The 20,960-nt window shown below is 45.5% G+C and overlaps 1 protein-coding gene and 1 long non-coding RNA gene across 2 annotated transcripts in view; one reads left to right on the forward strand and one right to left on the reverse strand.

The window, feature by feature from the left end:
- MYBBP1A (MYB binding protein 1a) overlaps window positions 1-20,960 on the forward strand; it is a 50,891-nt gene that overhangs the window by 12,055 nt on the left and 17,876 nt on the right. Inside the window, exons 17-23 of the mRNA XM_015295967.4 lie at window positions 213-350; window positions 757-921; window positions 2,130-2,287; window positions 3,134-3,268; window positions 4,459-4,570; window positions 6,759-6,890; window positions 8,107-8,175. Coding sequence (XP_015151453.2) covers window positions 213-350; window positions 757-921; window positions 2,130-2,287; window positions 3,134-3,268; window positions 4,459-4,570; window positions 6,759-6,890; window positions 8,107-8,175 — 909 coding nt within the window. The remainder of the gene's footprint in view (window positions 1-212; window positions 351-756; window positions 922-2,129; window positions 2,288-3,133; window positions 3,269-4,458; window positions 4,571-6,758; window positions 6,891-8,106; window positions 8,176-20,960) is intronic.
- On the reverse strand, window positions 6,890-14,772 carry LOC107054785. The gene is made up of 3 exons (XR_005841086.1): window positions 10,623-14,772; window positions 10,324-10,535; window positions 6,890-9,607 (listed from the first exon to the last, which is right to left on the reverse strand). It is a non-coding gene; the product is annotated as an uncharacterized LOC107054785 (long non-coding RNA).

Raw genomic sequence — 20,960 nt, forward strand, 5'->3', positions numbered from 1 at the left:
TCCTTAGAAGCTTCTTTTTTAAGACACATTCAGTGTGACAGAGAGGTAAGTCTGTGTGATATTCTGCTCTTGGCTCTTGTGAGGACCTCATACCTGTTGTTATCTGAGGGCTGCAGGCAAGAGAGCAGGCTGAGGGAGGACTTGGCTTTTAATTTCTGACCAGCGACACATCTGAGAATGGTGGGATCAGGAGATGAACTTTTCTTTCTCAGGATGATGATGAAAGTGAGGACTCCTCAGATGATGGCGACACCGAGGAAGAGAATGACAGTGAAGATGAGAAGAATGAAGAAGTTGATGAAGATTTTCGCAGTCAGCTGATCAATGTTCTTCAAGCAGGGAATGCAGTGGTATGTTTCGAGTGCCTACCTTGATACAGATACCAGGAGGTGTGGGGTGGTGAAAAATTATCAAAACCCCACATTCTGTCTGAGCCTATTGGTGATAACCTTAGCTGTTATCTTTACATGGCATTTGATGCAGGAAATCAGGAGCTTCAAAGACAATAAGTCATTTTTTCTTCTATTTATTGTCAGGGTGTGCTGAGCACTGTTACTTCCTCAGTCTAGCCCAATAGCTTGCTTTCCTACCTGCAGTCAATAAGATGGATCTGAGCTAAAGCTTTGAGATGCTATTATGTAGTGTCTGTTTTTATGTCCCTGCAGAGCTGGGGCTGTCCTGGGCAGGTGAGGGTTAGGAACTGTTTTTGAAGTACACGAAGTGACACGTAGTTCTCGCATTCTAAAAATACAAAAGGGAGAAGACGAGAGTGATGAAGAACTGGATGATGAGGCTATGATGGCTCTCGACAAGAGCATCTCAGCTCTCTTTGCAGAACAGCAAAAACGGATCCAAGCAAAGAAGGATGAGAAAGACAGGATACGGAAAGAGAAGATCCTGCGGAGGGATTTCAAGATCAAGGTGTGAGATAAGTATCCCAAGCAAAGAGCTTTGACCAGCCAGCTTGCTTGCTGTAGCCTGCTGCATGCTATGAGCTACTTAATGCTGGATAGTTTGGACGTTCATGTATGTTGTAAGCTCGTGGAGGTTGGGACTGGATTTTTCTGGCTGGTACAGCACCTGATGCAGGAAGGTCATGGGCAGTGACTGGGGCTTCGCATGCCAACTCAGAAAAGAAAACAAGGTTATGCTGTTTAAAAAGTGAACTGTGGGTTTGATTTGCTTGTCTGAAATGCTTCAGCTGGCCGGCTCCCTCCCTGCACTTACCCATAGTGCAGGTACCTGCCAGTTTTTGTAAACTGGACAAACTTGATGTGCCTTAGTGTGATGCACATAAAATCCCTCCTGGTAACCTTGCAGCTTCAGCTTTTTCACAGAATCACAGAATGGTCTGGGTTGGAAGGGACCTCAAGGATCATGAATCTCCAACCCCCCTGCCAAGCAGGGCCACCAACCTCCCCATTTACTAGACCAGGTTGCCCAGGGCTCCATCCAACCTGGCCTTGAACACCTCCAGGGACGTTTTTCTTGACTTGTTATGCTAATAAAAATCAGGAGGGTTGCAATTAATGCCCTCCTGGTTATTTGAGTCTGTAATACTGACCTGAGGCCACCTGTTGCCATCATGGTATGGTACAAGGTATTCAGGCATGCAGGAACAGCTCCAGCTGCTCGTGTATAGAAATGTATGGTGTCACAGTAGTTAGGGGAAAGGCTGATTTGTGTAGTGAGCCATTGGTTTTACTGCTTTTCTTTTGTGATGAGGTACAATAAGAGTATGATTTTATGGTCATGCAGTGTCTGGAAGACAAAGGGGGCTTATGGGTATAAGAACTAACAGATCTATGCCATATTACAGTGACTGCAGGTCTGGCTGAGTGAGGGTGACTCTCATAACCGCTTTTTCTAAATGGTGCCACTGCACAAAATAGGCTGGAGTTAACCAGCAGCTTTTAATCTTCTGTTTCAAACATTTAGCCTTCACGTTCTCACGTCCTAACATGAAAAATGATAACAGAAAGTGTACAGATCTCAGCTGTAAATATAGTGTTCTTCAAACATCTTCCAGCTGCCACGTACCCTGCTCCAGTTTGAAGAAGTTGCTCTGGATAGATCCATCCTGTTTTCCTTGTTTATGTTAGTTCTCACCTCAGTAACTGTGTTTTCAGGTGCTGGATCTGATTGAAGTGTTCCTGAGTAAGCAACCAGAGAACCCCCTGGTGTTTGACATCATTGAGCCTCTGCTTCAAGTGATTGAACAGTGCATGAGCTCAGACTCAGACAAGCAGGAGATTGATTTCCTCCAGAAAACAGCTCATATCTTCACGTAAGTGTCCTTAATGCTCTTGCTATAGGTGAGGGCTTTTCATGATGCCAGTATTATTAGATGAATCTCTGAAGTTTCTCTTTTTAAGAATGGAGACAATTGCTGTGTTTATAGATAATGTGGAATTAGATTATTGTCATCACACAAAAACACGGACAGTGCTTGGCCATAACATGCCAGAAAGCGTTCAGAACCTGAGTTTTCTACTCTAAGGGACTTTGAGTGTCAAACCAATTTGCAAGTGGAAACCTGCAGAACTAACACTTGGTATTGCAGGCACAGTGCTGTGTCTCTGAATACCTCCCCAGGCCTCTGACCTCTGAGTCAAACGGTTCAGTGACCCTCTGGGCTTACAGAGTTGCTGCTGTGGCTGGAACAGAACTCCCAACAAATTATTACTGAGACAGGCGAAGTGCAAATTCTCTCTGCTTACTGGCAGAAGTGAGGAAGGATATAAACAAGACAGAGGCATAATGTATGGTGTGTGATGTGATTCTGCCCTCTGTACCCCACTCCCTGATGTTCTCGGCACTGTTTAAGGTGCTGCTCTCTTCCCCTGTTGTGAAGCAGTTCTGCTGCAGCATGGCTTGTGGCAGCCAGTTTCACTTTGTGGGAACTCTGGAAGAATGTTGACTGTTGCTTGAGTAGCTGCTTCAAGGTGGAAAGCAGTGATTCTCCTCACCCTTCTTGCCTCAGCAGTGTGTGTTTCCTTTGCTGCCCAGAGCTGGCACCACTTCTGTTTGTGTTATGTTAAGTCCAGTGATGAGAGTTCAGTGATGAGACATCTTTTCCATAGAGTTCTTCGGGGAGGTAATGCCTTTGGGTTTGTGCTTAATGCTCTTTCAGGAACTCATTATGCCGAGCGAAGCAGTACTGCAAGAGAGTGGATGTCCTGCAAGATGATTTGCACACCTTTGTGGAGAGGCTTGTGAAAAAAGCTTGCAAGCACACTGATTCTTCAGTGGCTCTCTATTATTTCAGGTAAGTGTTAAAAAAGAGCTTCTGTACTGTGTTTTGTGAGCAGTGCTATGACTGTGGCTGGTCTGTAAGCAGGCGTAATGTTGCATATTGCAACAGTTCAGAGAGCTGAGAGACTCCGTGAAGGCCGTGTGTCTGTATCTGAGTCTTAGATGAGGACTGGTCAGTCAGCCTGGCAGTGTGAAGCATTTTCAAACAGAGATGTCTATTTTTTGTTGATAATCTGCAATATAGCAGTTGTCATATACAGCTTTGCTAATAGTGATGGGAAGTGCTCCCCTGAGGCTTCATCAGAGAGTAATGAATGATTCAGCACAGGGATGAATATAATTTATGGTCTGTCTGCAATGATGATTCTGTAAATACTGTGGTTTCCCATCTCCATGGTAGTTCAATGAAGATTGTAATGATGCTGGCTTCTGTCTGTACATACCAGTATCTCCTTTGCCACTGAATGCAGTGAATTAGGATAAGGCAGATGTATATCTGCTAGGAATTATGAGTAATCTTGCTGTTTCCCGATGTAAATGGAAACAGCTCTTATCCGTAGGCTTTCTTGTAGCTTGCAGGTAAATTCAGGGAGGCTTTCATACTCCGTACACAACTGTGTGTGGGGGTGCCATGTTGCATGGTTCACCCAGTACCACGGGACAGTGTTGGCTCTGCAGCACACCCAACCTGTGGCTGTGCAGGAGCCATGGTACGTCCTGGCTGTGTGCTGCGTGGCTCCCTGCCAGCTTCTGCCAGTGCCAGTCCTGAGCAGAGCTGCTCAGGCTTTCTGCATGCCCAAAATTGCAGGCTTTCTGCATGCCCTTTCTGATGATCTGCCTGAGTTCTCCAGGTGTGCAGCAGCCTGGGCTGGGAGGGCTGCCCTGTGGTGCTGAGTGGGCTCTGGAGTCCTGGGCAAAATACAGAAGTGGTAGTCAAAACTGGTAGCATGCAGCATGAGCTTGAGGAAAGCAAGCTGGTAGTGGAGATGTCTGTGATTGTGGTGACAGACAGTGAAGTGATTCAGCATCCTAAGGTTTTCTTCAAATCTGGCAAGAGTGGGTTGAATTAAGAGAAGGGACCCTCTCAGAATCTAATCCTCTGTTAGCTGAGAGCAGGCTGCCTGCATCACTTGGCCTCTGCCCTCAGGTGGCTTTGCAGTGACACTGGTAACTGCTATTGTTCTCTTTTTCATTTCTTTTAAGTGCTTCCTTATACCTGCTCAAAGTGTTGAAAGGAAATGTGTCAGATAAATCACCAGCTCTTCCTGTCCCTCTGTCAAAGAAACAGACAGACACCATCCCGCAGGCTTGTCAGGTAAGAGCAGGCTGCTGTCAAGACAGTGTTTTTGCCAGTAAACTTGCATTACCTTGTTTTGCTGAGAGGGTATTGCTTATTCAGTCTCGCTGTTTCTGCTGTCTGCAGATAGCTGTCTGTGTGATTTCTTTTCCATGCCATAAAATGTCACATTCTCCATTCCATTCTGCCTCACCTTCCTGTCTTTGCAGTTCTTGCTTGCCCATGGCCACCAGGGGCTGCTGATGGACACTGGATCCCTGTTAATTACCCAAAATTCTTGATGCGTATTTATTGCTTTTCTGTCTGATTTGTTGGTTTTTTGCATTAACCTCTTTGCAGTCTGAATTCTTTTTTGGGAGGGTGCTGAGGAGCAGGGGTGCACAGGACTGTGGTGGATGAGGCTGAACTCCTCTCTCTGTGAGATTTGGGCTGAGTAGTTTAAGTGAAAAGAGAGCAGAGCAACCCTGATTTCGGTGGTAGTTGGTTGCAGGAAGGCTCTTCACCTGGCTCTGCTTTGTGAGTGTGTCACTCGAGGAGCCTTACTGTCTGTTTCACTTCCACCCACTGAAATCCTGCTGAATTTTGCTGAAAATCTACTGAGTGTTACAGGTCTGAATTTGGTGGCCCCGTATGTTGGGCAGCCCCCTGCAGTCACCCCCACTAGAAATTAGGAAGTAAGGCTTTTCCAGCCTGCACTTGCCTCTGGATCCCTCAACTTGTGTGCAGGAGTTAGTGCCTTAATTTTGTTAACATTAGTGTGGGAGGAATACAAACAGGACTAGCTTATGACAAGGGAGGGCCTGGAAATTACAAACAGTGAGATATTATTAGTGGCTGAAAAGACAGTCAATGTTTCTAAGGTTTAGTGAGAAACCAAGAGTGCTAATCTGAGCAGAGCTTGTTCTGTGCTGGCCTTCCTCGAAAGAAAATCAGGAGAACTATGGGAAACATAAACCACATACTTGATGTTGAGGCTAGGGTGAGATGTGCTGCATCCTTGCGCAGCTTCACAGCAAAGACTATTATTCCTATGGGAACAGAGCTGCAGTCTTGTTGTGCCAAGAGCACAGCCAGCAGTTGAAGTGAGTTGCTGGTTTGAGAGAAGTGACACAGTTTGGTCTGTGTGATTCTCCTGGTGCTGATGTTGTTTTGAGGCCGGGAAGGTCTTTTTTGGAGAGAACCAGAGACAAACGTGGTGTGTTTCCAATGAGCTGTCCTTTGTGGGGACGTTCTGGAGCTTTTCAGTAATCAGCAAAGTGGAACTAGAACAGACCATATGATGCAGTGGTCACATTGATGGAAAAGAATGTTACTGCAAAAGAAAGGTTTGATAATAAACAATATATGTGTAAGAAAAGATCAGTTTTTTGCCTCTACAGTTAAATACATCAAATAAGTAGTAAGCATAGGCACTGTAGAGCCATCTTCCCTTTTTTGGTCTTGCTTGTATTCAGCCGCAGTAGCAGAATGGCCTATCTACTGTTGTGAAGATCCCAGCTTTGATCCCCTTTCTTTCCCAAAGAATTATGCCTCCCTGGCAATGTGAGAACAGTCAGGAATGTCAGGATGTGCTGCTGCCCTCCTCCATCCGCCTGCATGCTGTCAGTTTAGATCCATATGGCTTCTGCTGGTCTCGTTTTCCTGCTGCCTGTCTGGCTCTCTTTTCCCCACCAGAGGGAGATCTCAGAGCGTTTACACATTTCTGGGATTGCTGGTTCCCTGGTCAGCACTAAGGGTTTGTCTGCTGGGCACTGACAAATCCTGGACACAGCTGCTGAGTGGTCCATTGACCTACATCTACAGATTCAGATGGCTGTGTAGCTGAGAACTCCACGTGTACAGTGCAGCTGCTGCAGGAGTGTCTGTGAACCTAATGTGAGCTACACATACCTGCCACAAACCCAGAAATACAGCCCTCACATGGAACCACACTACATCTAATCTAATTAATCTTATTAGGAAGCCGTGCTACGCCTCTTTAACTTGGTCATACTGCTGGTGGAACCTGGGAGAGCATGTGTGGGGCTGCTTTGCTGTTTCTTCTTGGCAATACGTTCTATCTCATAGTCCTGTTCCATATAAAGTGCCTAAGATCATTGAGCTGTTGGAAAAATCAGCGTGCAGCGGTAGAAACGAATTGCTTTATTTAGCAATGAATCACTCTTTTGTTTCAGGGGAAAATTTTTGCTCTGCTTTTTCCCAATAGCTTTTGAGCACGGGCTGCTTGGACGTGGAGAGAGTGACTTTGATATATCAGCAAGCACTGACACAGTTCTTGAGCAAACGAAACAGTGCCCTCACAAGTTCCATGTTTCTCGATCTCTTCACCCGCTTCCCGGTAAGTGGTGCTGCCTTATGGTGCACTTCCTTCTGGTGGCTCCAAAATACAGCTGTGAGCCTGGGGAAAGGAGAGAAACTTTTCCATTTTGTTGTGGGCTGTTAGAATTGCTGCTGGGCTTCCTCGGATTTTCACCTTCTTAAACTCTGAATACTGCGTGTTTTCATACCAGTGCTGCAGAAGACCGCTCTGGTTTGGATTGGGATACAGCATGGAGAATGTAGGTGAATAAAAGGCTGCTTATTAAAGGATGCTCTGAGAAGCTCTAATTTGCTACCTGTATTCAAGACCACATGGATGAGCAGTGCTTACACAAAGGCAGAAGGGATTGTTTAAATAGCTCCTGTCCAGGTTTCTCAAGTTTGTGGATTCCATACAGCTGTTTCTTGCAGAAATGTCATTTTAAATCTTTAAGCTCATCCCTTTTATAATACAAAAGCAATGATTTCTGTGGCTACTGGCTTTTTTAAAGCTGGGTTTTACCCACTTGCTGGAGCTGTTCTTTTAGTAGTCTTCTTGTCCCTGAAGGAAGCTGTTTTAGGTGGTGTGGTTGAAATAACCACCTGCACACCGTGTTAGTGAACTTTACAGCACGTTGCTGTTTCTGTTTCTTCCAGTGCCTGATAGATGGCATTGGAAATCTGCCAGTAAGGTATTTGCAATTCACATGCTTTCTTATTTCTTGTGTCTGGACTCTTTCTTCCCATGGAGTTGGAAGGATTTTGTATAGAAACCTGGAAATTGTTGGATTAGGCCAGAAAAGAGATTCAGCAGGCTTTGCTGACATGAAACCCTGCCCTGGAAATGTTGTTTTGATCATGAATTGTTGCAGGGTATGATTCTAAGATAACATATCTCCAAAGATGCTGTCCTGACAGCTGTTTCTGGCCCTTTAGGGCATGGAATGGGACCTTTTCCCAGCTCTGACTTTCTCTAGTCTAACTCAGCATGTTTTCCTTTGCACGAAGTGAGCTGCCTACAGAAAATATCAGGGGGGTGCGGACTTAAATCAAGAACCAGGCATTTTCCTCGTCTTTTCCAAGTAAAAAGTTTTGCTGCTGGTTTTGCTGTGATCAAGATTTCACCCAGGGCTGCTGTGAACAAAGTTGTTTGTTTTCAAATAAGGTGTTGCTGGTCTCTGGACAGCTTTCTTGTGGAATTTTCTTCTTGCTCAAGCTAATAAGATAAAGAAAGACTCAATCTCTTATTGTTACAGATCATGTGCAAGCCATTAATAGACATCCTTGTGAAGTCTATCACAGCAGGAGCCAGGCAACATCAGCAGGTAAGAAGGAAAGCAAACAAACAAAGCTGTATTAAACAGTCAATCAGAGAAGTCACTTAATCACGGCAATTCAGATGGTGCTTAATGTGCTTATTGCTGCCTTTAGGGCTGCCCAACTTTGAGAATTGGCAGAGGTTTTACAGATGCTGCCTTGCTGCTTCAGGTGTGTGTCTGAAGTTGTGGTAGTGGCTGATGTATCGCAGTCACAGTGTTTCTTTGGTGGTGTTCCCTTTAGGAACTGCTGTTTCCAGGGTTGAGGGCTGTTTGCCATAGATCTTGGCTTCAGTCACTTATTCCTTGGTTACTTTCTTACTTACTGGTAAGATGTTCCCCTGTAACACAGCGTGTTTTAATCCTTGCCTCCTAATGGTAAATCAAGGTTAGCTTTTTGAGTCTTGTTCTGCACCTTGACAGCAGTTCTGCGTTTCCACCCCAAACCATTGTGTGATTCTATGATTTTCCAGGCCATGTGCTTCTCTTTCTGCTTTGAAACCACCTGCACTGTAGATCCGATTTTGACGGCTGATTGCACATGTGTAAGCTAACACAAAATTAGTGGAGCCTTATCGATAAAACATTGCAGGATGACTGCACAGCTTACTGTTACATGAGTGGGGAATGAGGGTCTGTCTGGGTTACCAGTGCAGCGTGAACTGCAGTGGAGGTATCTTCCACACAGTTGTAACCAAAACCCCTTTAGGTCAGTAGCACTGTGTCTCAGACTTTCCCACCCTCAGGCTGTAACGTGCATCTGTCCCCTGCAGAAGTGCATTGACCTTTCTGGTTCATAAATAGCTGTTTTGTTGTTTCTGATCATTGGAAGGAACGTGAAAGGCTAGGTATGTGTTTACTTTAAGGCTGCTTTACCCAGCAGGAATGGCTGTGATTTAAAAACAACAACAACAACAACAACAAAGGAGCATTAAGCTATTATTTGTCTCTCCGTGTGTAGGAGTAAGGATGTGTTACACAAGTGACAGCTAAATTAATTATAAGGTATGTACTTGATCCTATCCTCAGGAGACTAGAACAACATCCCAAGCAGGCAACTTGATTTACATGGGTATCTTTGCTTCCCCAGAGGGAACAGCACTGTCCTTTTTTCAGGACCTCCGCAGTTATCTGAACATGTTTTGTTTGCAGAGCCAGTTTATCTGTGGGTGGGAGAAGGGGAGGACATGCAGTGTGCCGTGTGTGGGAGAGTAAATAGAGAACATGCATACACTACTGCTAAAACAAAGGCAACATGGAGGGTAAGCTATGCAAATACATACTTTGGCATTTGGAGTTGCAGCTTCGCCTTTTTGCAGACTGCTTCATTTTCAGGAGCTCTGTCCTTCCCTCACCAAATGTTGAATTTGCCAGGTTTTCAGTGAAACGTTTTCCACTGATTCTCAATGCAGATTCTTTATTCTCAGTGCTTTGGTGATGGCTGATGGGATAACAGAGGGGAAAAGCTAGATAGGTGTACATGGCAAGGTGATGTTGTCAGTAAAGCAGGGACACAACTCTGCAGGCTGAGCAGCTCCTGGAACCTTTGGGGGAGTGAGATGTGGGGGCTCAGCTACCAAAAGGGCTGTCCTGTCTCAGAGCCTTAGAGACAACAGAGGTCTTCTGATGCCCTGCCATTGGCCAGCCCCAATGCTCCAGAGCTAAGCGGAGCAGTGAATATGGCCTCTAATTATTAAACTAAGGTAGTGCCAGAGACATGAGGTGTAATTCCTTTTCTAACACTCCAGTTACAGTAGTGCTGATCGTTCTGGCTGTGCCTGCAGTATCTATAAACAGCTAATCCCACCATGAGATTGATTTCTTAGCTTGGCAGATCCCTTTGGCAGGGAGTCCTCAGGGTTGTGCTATGCCTGGGAAGGTGGGGGCTCACATTGGAAATGAACCCTGGGGCTCTGGCCCAGCAGGGCTACTGGCTGCTCCCACCTGGCCTGGGAGAAGCCCTTCCCAGGGAGGGAGAAGAAGAATTCAGGTTGAGTTTTTAGGTAGTTTTGAGCAAGAGAAAAAGTGGTTAATGGAGAGGATGTAAGGGAGGGGTGTTCCTTCTCCGTCACCCTGAGAAGCTGAGAGCTTGGGAGAGCAGCATTGATGCAATCATATTACAAGGTCGTGCTGAGAATGATTTGAGTGGAAACTTACCTTTCCTGTGATGAGGACTGCTGGCTGTTCTGATGACCTGGACAACTGGCTCTTGCTTTGATGTAACCTTTCTGAGCGTGCTGTCTCCCTCTAAAAGCTGGAGAACGTGGAGCCCCTGCAGCAGTGCTGTGTCTGTAATGGCTGAGTGCTGGCAGTTAGCAGACAGGAGATAGGCGCTGTCTGGGAGCTGCATGGCTCATCTCGGTGCAAAGCTTAGCAGGAAAAAAAATGAAGCTTTAAAAGAAATATTTTGGGTGTTATGACTGGCAGTGTCATCCTTCTTTCGCCACCGTTCCTACCTGCCTAAAGCAGCTGTAAGGTTTTTCACCTCCATAGTGAAGTAATTTGTGAGATGAAACAAACAGTACTGTGGGGGATGAGAGCTCTTAAGGCGGTTGTAAGGCTGGCTTGCAGTGGCTGGGTAGGTAGGTTGGCTTTTCCAGCAGTAAGCTCAACCTGTATAACAAGTTTTAAACTGGAATAGTAAATTTGCAGTGGTCCAACTGAGACTGAACTTGAAGCTGAAGCCTGTGTGTGTAGCCAAGTTCTGCTCTGTGATGTTATCCCTGGAGTGAGGATGGATGCCTGCAGGAGACGCCAGTACTGCAGCTTTCCTGGAAAAGAGCTGGAGACATTGGTGTCATCTGTGGGTGGGGAAGGAGGAGTGGGCCTTGGTTGTCTGGGAAGGGGAGTTTCATTGCACCCTGAATTCCCTTGGTTCCTGTTTAAACCCACACATAGAGGGATACAAGATGGATATCTGCGTGGCCATAGATGTGCAAAATGAGCTTGTTTCAGGCAGTTCTTGCATCTGAGCTGGGCCTCTCAGCTCCACGCTGGCTGCAGGACACCACGAGGCACATTCTGGCAGCCAGGTGCTCTGTGGCTCTGGCAGCTGCTGTGGCTGCTCGGTGTTACCTGTTGGCTGGTCTGTTTTTTGTACATTCTCCATTTCTTTGAGTGTGGAGCTGAAGAAGGGCTGCTGTCCTAAAGGTGCCTGCATGCAAGTTAAAGTGCTTCAGGCTTTTCAGAGATGAACGCACAAGTTTGGATGTCATTCATTTATTTAACTGGGAAATCTTGTGGGTTTTGCTGTGTTTATTTTAACACTACAGCAGCAGTTGGGTCCTTTTCCTAGGCTTGTGTTGATGTTTGTTTTCTCATGTTGAAGTGAAACCAACACGTAACTTAAGGCTGCACCATCTCAGGGTAAGGCCTGCTGCACATCAGGGATGTGTTGTTTCGCTGCTGTCTACTGTAGAAAAAAGGTGAATAGAACTTGTATGAAATAACTAGATTTTAAGCAGTCACCGTGGAGCGTTTCAGGGAGACCTTTAGTGTCTGCAAAGAGTGCTTTGCATTAAGGAAATGAAGAAAGAAGGTGTGAAAGAACAACATTTTGGGACAGTCCAATCCAGCGTGTTGGATGCAGTTCTGAGGACTGAGGTCCTGCAGATGAGTCACTAATTAGGACTGTGTGCTTGAGCAGCAGCAACGTCCCCACTGGTAGCATGATGATACCAATGTGCATGTCACAGTCTTTCTGTACATGCATGCAGGCTTGATAGCTTCCTCTTACTTAAGTATAAGCATCATCTGATTAAATGCAGCTGACATTTCTAGAATCCCTTACCTGCATGTATGTCTGCATACACACATGCCCTCTAAGTAGCTTAGGTACAAATGGCATCTAAGGATATACTCTTCAGTGCTAAGGCTAGTGTGGGAAAAGGACAGGTCATCAGAAGCAGAGGTTGTGTTACACCGTTGAGCTGACCCGGTGCTGATGAATTTCTCTAAGCTCCTGGCACAGCTGATCTGTTGGCAGCGCAGTGCAAAACGTGTGCAGTGCTAACAGGTGGGAGAGGCTTGTGCTGCTTTGTTGACTAAGGATGTTGCTGTCGATCTCATGTCTTCCTCAAGCACTGAACACATTCTCTCCTATTCTTTGTGGAAAATAATAAATAAAAAAAAAAAAAGTGCATTACTTCCTCCTTTCTTAATGCATTTCTTTCTTATTTGTGCAGTTGTTTCCAGAAGACCTTGACCTCCAGATTACTTCTTTGTGCCTTGTTCCAGTGGGTGCAGTGTTGCTTTTTAGATATGTCAAAGGCATATTTTTTTGGCTTGTGCTGATAGAGTGTAAACCAGAGATGAAGTTGTGTTGATTTTAATGATTGTTGCATGACTCAGCTGCATACCAGAACCCTCCTGAGCCTTAGGTGAGGAATGTCTTCCTGGTTTATTTTTAGTAGCATCAGTATATGGAGCATAGCTACAGTAACATCTGGTTCTGTAACTGAGGGGGGTTCTTGAGCTGTCCCTCTGATGCTGTTTCAGCACAAACCCCTTGGCAGTGCACTTTAATTACACTGCCCCCCCATGCTCACACGTGCTGGGGCTGCCAGAGGAGTGAATGAGTGGGTGACCTCATGCTTCTTGACTATTACTGTACTCTGTCGGTCTGAAGGTCAGGTGAAGAAGAAAAACATGCAGCAGGTTGTGCTGCGGTCCCCAGGCTTACTGCTGCTGGAGGCTTCTGCAGGAAAGCACATACTGCAAGTGCCAGCCCTGAAGTGACGCAGCACAGCGTGTCTGGAAGCCTGGACCAAGCATGCTTTTCCCTGAAAAAGTACTTGTTCACCACCAGCACACTGCTGTGGAGAGCACTGCTCCCAGCAGAGCCTTTACTGCCCACTGAGGTAGGAAAGCCTATTCCTTCTCTCCTCAGGGGATGATAATTGCTTGAAGTGTAGTGTGATTTTCTGAGTCTTAACCCAGTACATTCACCATGAGGCAGTCCTGCTCTGCTCACAGCACACTGTCATCGTTGTGATTCTGTTTTGTAGAGTTCTAGGCTCCTTGACAGGAGCTTTCTGTGTTAGATAGCCTGCTGTGCTCCAGGGGTGTTTTCTCATTGCAGTCCACTGAAATACTGCACTGAGCACTTTGGGAGGACATGCACGCCTCCCTACTGCTCCCCAAGCAAGTTGAAATAGAACATTGGTCTTGGGCACACAGCTGAGAGTGTCTTACTGGTGTTTAAATTGGTGGTAACCTCTGTAGGGAAACCTTCCTTTAAGGGTTGGCTCTTCCATTGTTGTGTTTAATTAGATTTAGAGGTTTTGTGTATCAGCTGCTGTGCAAAGGACTCTTAAGCTCAGCACAGGCTCCACCTCTCAGCTTCAATGGCCGATGAAAATTAATATGATCAGAACCAGTTTGGGAATTAAGAAGGATGGGTGAAACATCCACTGCTACCAGGAATGCGAGGTTGTCCCTGTCTTCATTTCAGCCTGCCTGTGTCTGTAACGTTTTCCTAGGGCTTAGGCAAATGAATTGGTACCTCTCCCTTGTTGTGTTCCCTTGGGAAAGAGAGTGTACATTTCAAAACAATTACTAAAAGCCTTTGTAATTATTTTTGCACTGTGGTCATGCATCAGTTTGAATGCATCCCTGTTATCTTATTTACTTCTAAAGCTCTATTGATTGAGGAAGTTGCGGTAGCTGGGAACATAATGATGCAGTATTTGTCCATCAGGCGAGTTTCTCTTCTGTGATCTGGCCAGAGCTCTGCAAAGCTGATGTAAGTGCAGAGCTGTCACAAAACTAATAACTGTCATTTTAGTGAGCGTGGAGATGAGAACGGGCACTGAGATAGAGTTCAAAATGTCATCTTTTGTGATATGGATTCATTAATATTTCAAAATGTGTTTTTATAAAGCAGGCTGTGACAAGGAACCCCTTAAGATCTATCTAATGGGGAGTGTATTTTGGGTAAGTTGCTAATTAATCTTGGTGCTTTGGCAGTCTCCCCAAAGGGATCAAACATACATAGACGTAATTCTCAGAACTGAAGCATTTCTCTGCCAGAGCTGCCATCACCAGAAGAGTAAAATATGATCTCAAAGTCCTGCCAAGGAGGTCTTGGCTGGTTGACAGTTATCCTTCTGAACAGTTTATGTTCTGTGTAAATATCTAAGTTAAAAAGTAATTAAACTTTAATACAACAAGAACAGTAAAAGCACTGTAAAGCATCAGAAGCCAGCACCCCTCTGTGTGTGTGTGTGGAAGTATTCCTTGTGTTGTGATAAAAGAATGGATTGCTGCATTAATGCACCACGCCTTGCCTGCCTGCTCACAGGTAGTGCCCAGCAGGTGGTATAGCAAAGATTTGTTATGGAATATTTTGCATATGCTGTTACTAATAATGAAGCAAAATAAACCTCCCCAGATCAGTACCAACACTCTCTACCTCCTTGACAACAGAAGTGAGAACCACTGCTGATTCCAGCTAAGTAAGGGCCATAACAGAGACGTAGAGGTAGAGGGTGGTGATGCACTGAACAGGTTGCCCAAGGAGGCTGTGGATGCCCCATCCCTGGAGGCATTCAAGGCCAGGCTGGATGTGGCTCTGGGCAGCCTGGGCTGGTGATTGGTGACCCTGCACATAGCAGGGGGTTGGAACTGGATGAGCATTGTGGTCCTTTTCAACCCAGGTCATTCTATGATGCTATGATTCTCAAAGCACCCCCTCCCCTGTGCAGAGGCAGGGCGCTCTGTGCTGTGTGCTTGGCAGGGGGCTCATCTCAGGGTCACATTGAAGTGAGATTCAGGGGCGTAAACTACCCACAGGCAGTGCTAACTTCTTTCTGCCATACACTATTACAGCAGCTGTTGTCCTCCTCTGCCCAGTATACACTGCTTCTTTAATGACCTTTTTATAAGAGAAGTTATTTGCAGCTGGAAAATGGTGTCAAACTGACATGCTTTGGCTCCAGTCAGCGTCTTGCTCCTGTTCCTGTTTTTGTTTGATATAAGGAGATGGTCAAGGAGATCCTCTGTTTTGCAAGGTAAAGCTGAAGCAGGGGTGGTCTCTTGCACATTTCTGAGCTGTCTGATGGTGGTCCAGCAAAGCTCCATGACATGTACTGACTAGGTATGTAAACTGTCCCTCTGAAGTCAAAGGAGGAACAGTTGGATGTTTAAGTGCTTTGCTGGGTCAGGGCCAGAGTGCTTTACATTTTTCTACCAAGACTTTTAGTCCTTAGACCTTTAGGATAGTGTGGATGTGAATTATTGTATACCAGCATTTCATTTTTGAGAGAATCTCCTGCTTTGCAAGAGCTCAAGTAAACTGTTTTACCATGGAGTATGTTGACAGCGTCTATAAATAGTCTTTGATGTTCTTTGGAAAGGTGTCTGATGCCATAGTAAAATTTAGCAATTAATTGCTTTATAAGCCACGTTTCTCTCTCCCTTTCCTCTAACTTGTATGAGATGGTTGAACATTTTAAAAGAGCAGTTTAAATTTTTCAGGTCCTCCTGACTGCATTTAAGCTGAGTGCTTGAAATCCCATGGTGAGAACTTTGTGTGCTCATGTTGTGTTGCATTTGGACAGGACCTTGTCACTGAGTCACAGGGTCTCTCTGGGACATCACGTGTGCTGTCAGCTGTTGATATTTGTTCACTTTTTCCTGCTGTCTTAGCAGTCCAAGTCTTTATCTTCCATCACACTGAGTGCAGGGCAAACAGCGTGCAGAAGCTCCTGCTTACCCCTTTACTGTGATTCTGTGAGGATACAGCCTGCATATTTTACTCACCACTGTTCAGCTGATGGTATTGATGATGATGGAGCAAATCCTAAGTAACAGAGAAAATATACTTCCAGTAAGTTGCTAGGAAGAGATCAGAAAATGATCAAGCCACACATGTTTTAGTTGGTACTGCAGACGTAGCTGCTGGTGAGAGCTGTCCAAGGTTGGGCCTGATGGGCAGCATTAACAGCCCTGCGACTTGGATGGGCTTGCTGAGTTAGACCTATACATACTGCACTGATTTTCCATGACAGAAAGATTTCCTGGCCTACTAACTAAACTAGCCATCAGACACGTGGGGAGTTGATAGTTTCTTAAAAAGATGTGCATTTGAGAGTAAACCTTTGTGCTCAGCCTGACAAACATAGCCCATCCAACAAGGTGGTGAATAGACACTAGTGCAGAGCAAATGGGAAGTGTTTGCTAGGAGGCAGGGTCATTGACAGGTATTTAATAACTATTTCATAACAAAAACAGGAGAAGAAACACCTTTGGTTCTGATGAAACTGGTGACCATATCCATCATGTGGGCTGGAGTTGTATTCATGACTCAGTGTTTTATAAAGGTCAAGCTCAAGTCTTGATTTGTTGAAGTTTTGGAATATCTTCACTGCTGTGTTCACAGTGGGCTATTGGATAATAGTTTGGAAAAATACAGTAGGGTTGGGTGCTTTGTTGCCAGGTGGAGAAAGATGAAGGCTCCTGCAGTGCAAAATTAAGTGCCAGCCTGGGCAGTCTTCAGTGACAATGATGTTCTTCTGAGCTCCTGTAGAAAGCAGTGGGTGTCTTCTTGTTGTTTGGAGACAGGGGAGCAGAGGGGTTTCTCCTTTCCCTTGGATGGAAGTGCTGGGGAGGACAGCCAGGGTGAAGGGAAAGGATATTGTCCACAACAGTGATTTTGCAAGAGGTATCGTGATCCTTGGCACTGCTTCTTATTGAGCCTAATAGCGGGTTTGTTCTGTGAGAACCTTTGCTTTCATTTCTTTACCAAAGGGCGTGTGTTGCTGTGTTGTTTGGAGCCACGAGCTTGTGGAAGCAAAATGGAAATGCTCCAGAATGAACACGTCCATACTAGGAAGCAAATTATTATTATTTTTTTTAAGTGGTGATTTTGTTCTTAAAATGTGAGAAAAGTGTATTTGGAAGTGGAGAGGGGAATGCACTTATTTCCTGATTATTAAATTATTATTATTTATATTTTTGAATTGTGGAGCATTTCCTCCTCCTAAGGGAGATGCTTAGATGCATTGCACAGGATCCACTGCTGTTCTTTTCTCTCAGTACATCCTATGGTACCAGTACTGCTCACTGAAGTCATAGGTCCTGTCATTGAGCATCGACAGAAAGAGCAAGAAAACCTCAGTGCTTCTGGATGCTAATCAGCATTCTGCTGCTCATTTATCTTGTGTTCTCATGCAGCTTACTTAATTATGGCATCTTTTTACTTTTCATGAATTTAGGATAATAAGATATTGACTTTTTTCTTTTTTGGGAGGGTAACATTAAGAGTGATTAGCCCTTCTGATATAGTAAGTAGCTCCCCCAGGGAAACATGAATCTGTGTTCCCCAAAGCAGCAGACCAATATATGGATTGCTCTGTATGGATCACTCTGTCCTGTTGGCCTCTGGTGGAAGAAGAACACGGGTAAATAATGTCCTGCCCAACCCTTGGTATTCGCTAGCTGTATCTTTGTTGTGTGTGACACATCCCAAGCCAGTAACTAATGCCTTCAGCCAGGCCTAGCTCAAGAACACGGTGTTATAGCGGATGTTCTTTGTTTTGACTGCCTCGCTGTGCTGCAGGACCTTCATCTCCATCAGAAACCCTGCTGTGGAGCCCAGTATTTAGAGAACAGAGAGGCTCTGAGAAACTGCAGTGTCAGATTTTCTCCCCACATGTATTGACTCATCTGTACTGCCTTTAAAATGCAGTAACACCTTACTTCTGTCACTGGCTCATGCTGCATCGTGATGAATGTAGGAGGGAGCTTTTATTTTGTTTTTCTCCTGTCCTGGCTGCCAGCAATACGGTGACAAAGCAGCAGTGCTTGGGTGCAGGGCACGAACGCCGTGTTCCAACCCTTGTCCTGAGCAGGCTCTCAGAAATGGGTTCCTCTGGTTGGGAAATGCAAGATGAGGGTTTTAGGCTGACAAGAACATCCTGAGCACTGATTGCAGAGGGACCAAGCGTGGAAAAAAATCCACTTCTTTTCCGTTGATTTGCAGACTCCATAGTTAAATTAAACAGTGAAATTTTAGGGCATATAGAAACCCATCTTTCTGTGGGTGCTGTATATGGCCAGCTCTGCAGGAAAGCTGCTCCAGTGCTGGGAGTGCTAGTCCATGGTTTTCTGCTGGCTCTAAGCACACTTGAACAAACTAACCCGGTGTGTGACTGTCAGTGACAGCAATGACTGCTTTTACCTGTAGAGCTGAGGCTGACATAACTGCAGTGGAGGTGCAGCTGTATTATATAAAGGCAGTTTACATGGGGTGAAGCTCATTCCGTGTTTTCAGCCAGATTGAGTGGTGGTGGTGATTTAAAGTGCCTGTATCTCGGAATAGCTGTTTTCATGTTGTGAAGGAGGAGGAGATACCAGCATAGCTAATGTGAGAAAACTTTCTGTGGTGCAGACCAGTGCTCAGCAGCAGTGGAGTGAAGTTAACAGCTCATCTGATCGATGTGACAGCCATTGCCCAGAGCCCTGGGAATAGGCAGGGAGTTGGATGGATTTCTTAGCTTCTCATTGCTGCTGCTTAGGGCAGGATGTCTGAGCCATGGGTAAAGAAGTGTGGGGAGGATAATAAAAATGAAGGTTTGTGTCCGTTGCTCTCTTCCAATGGAGCTTTTGTTCTTTTTCAGCAAACAAGGTAGGGATGTCTCAAATCCAAAAGCAAAACTTGCAAAGCAGGGACAAAGATGCAAAGATCCATCGTGTGCATTTGGTTTTCCCCTACTCGATGGCCTTTTAGCATCATCGTCCAGCATCCCAGTTACTGGTGTTGAGCTGCTCTTGTGGAGGTGAGAGACCCAATTCTCCTTCTAAGGAAGGGTCTCGGTGTTCTGCCTGGCAGGTGATGAGCAGCTGCTTGATTGCTCTGCCATTTTCTATTTCTCCTTGAGCTTAAGTTGTTGAGAGAGAGATTGGAAAGTTGTTGTGCATGGAATGAGGAGGGCCATGTACTCCAGCAATTTCAGAGGGACACCAAACCTCATGTTTGCAAACCAGCACTTAGCTTCTGTAGAAACTAGCTAGAGAGAAGGATGGTGGCTATTTCAAGGGTTTGGAAATAAAAGTTAAAGTTAAAAATAACCAAACCAAAGCTCATTGAGAACTTCTTGCACTCAAGAAGCCCCAATCAGATAACCTTCATCTGGCAAATGAGCAGAATGTGTCTCATATGTGACGACTATTTTTAAATGTGCTAATGTGCAAACCATTGTGAGCTATTTAGAGGTTCCTGGGTGGAAAGCTGCCTGCTGTTTCTGTGGAAGGTTAATGTTGTACTATGGAGGAGGAAGAGGTACCATCTACTCTGCACAAAGCTGGTTTGCAGTGCAGAATGGCTTGTTCTAAAATGCTGCAATCTGAAATCTGACTTGATGAGCTGGGATGTTTGGTGGGAGTACGCTGACTAAGATTGCCTTTCTCATCTGAGGTTGTAAAATATGATTTAGATGCCACCCAAAATGCTTTACATATCATAATTAACTAGCCTTGCAGAGTTTTTCTCGTCTATTTGCCGCAGGAACTTAATTTAAACTGTAATAAACCATTTGTTATGTTCACTTTTTGGCAAGGAGAATTTAGATCTGAAGCCTGTAACACTCCCGTTGGCTGATGCTGGGGTAGGGCAGGGTGCACTCAGAGGGTTTAGGAGCAGGGTGGGGGGTTCTGGTCCTGTTTACTTCTGTTGTGTGGTTCTGCCCTGGCCTTTCCTGGAAGCAGGGGGGCTGGGAAGGGCTGCCTACCTGGTGGGCTGATCCTGTGCCTGCCAAGCTGGATCCTGCTCACATTTCTGCTGTCTCAGGCAATACTGGACCTCGGTAAGGATGGCTGAATGTCTTGAAAGAGCTGACCGATCAGTCTGAAGACACTGGATTGTAGCAGGGAATATTGAATTCAGCTCCTGGGCTGGGCGATCGTGCAGGATAGATTATCATGGTCTTTCTGGGCCAGCATGAGCTCTGTCTCTTCTATCCCAGGGGGGACTCTGCGTTCCACTCGGAAACCTTTACCCAGCTGCTGAACGGGGATGCACTGCTTTTATGTGCATTGTTTCAGCAGTGCTGGGACAGTTAAAATGAATGCTTGTTCTCAAAATCAGTCCTCGTGCACCACAGTCAGGGCTTTGCCTCATCTCCCCCTCCCTTTGGGACACCCATGGAACACGTCTGTGTGTGCTGTATGCAGAGTGGCAATAGAGGAGAACCAATTGGGCAGATGCTCCTCAGATTTCTCTGGTTTTCACTTTTTAATGCCTAAAGCCTTCGTATGTTTGAAGTAAATGGTTGGCATTTGGTGTTTCTTCCGTGCAGATATGGCTTCATGCTCTTGAGGGGTAATTATTTTCTTTGTCCTTAGGAAAAGGGTCCCTTTTATTTTTTTCCTCCCCTTTTTGCCTCCCCCGGAGGATCTGCAGTTTGATCCCTGTGAGGTCAGCAGGCTGTGTGAAAGGCCTGCTGTTAAAAACAGCCGTGCAGCTCCTGGCCAAAACTCCCTTGCTCACAGTGTTGAAGGGCTCAGTGGGTTATCTGAATGTCTGATAATTCTGATTGCAACGTGTGAAGGTATGACAGGGAGCTTGTAGCATACACTGAACTGCTGTTGCTTCTGTGCTGCCTGCTGTGCTCTTGCTGTACAGAGTACGGAGCCCCGTGGTCATCAGCCTTCTTATCTTTTCACTCATAATTTGCCCTTTTGAGTAAGCTTCTGGGGTGTCCCTGATTCGGACCCTGCCTACCAAACCGTTAACAAGTAGAACTGTAGCTTACAGGCTCAGAAATGGTCAAATCAAAGAAGAAATGGCAGAGCAA

This window comes from Gallus gallus, chromosome 19 (assembly GCF_016699485.2).
Source record: "Gallus gallus isolate bGalGal1 chromosome 19, bGalGal1.mat.broiler.GRCg7b, whole genome shotgun sequence".
NCBI lineage: Eukaryota > Metazoa > Chordata > Aves > Galliformes > Phasianidae > Gallus > Gallus gallus.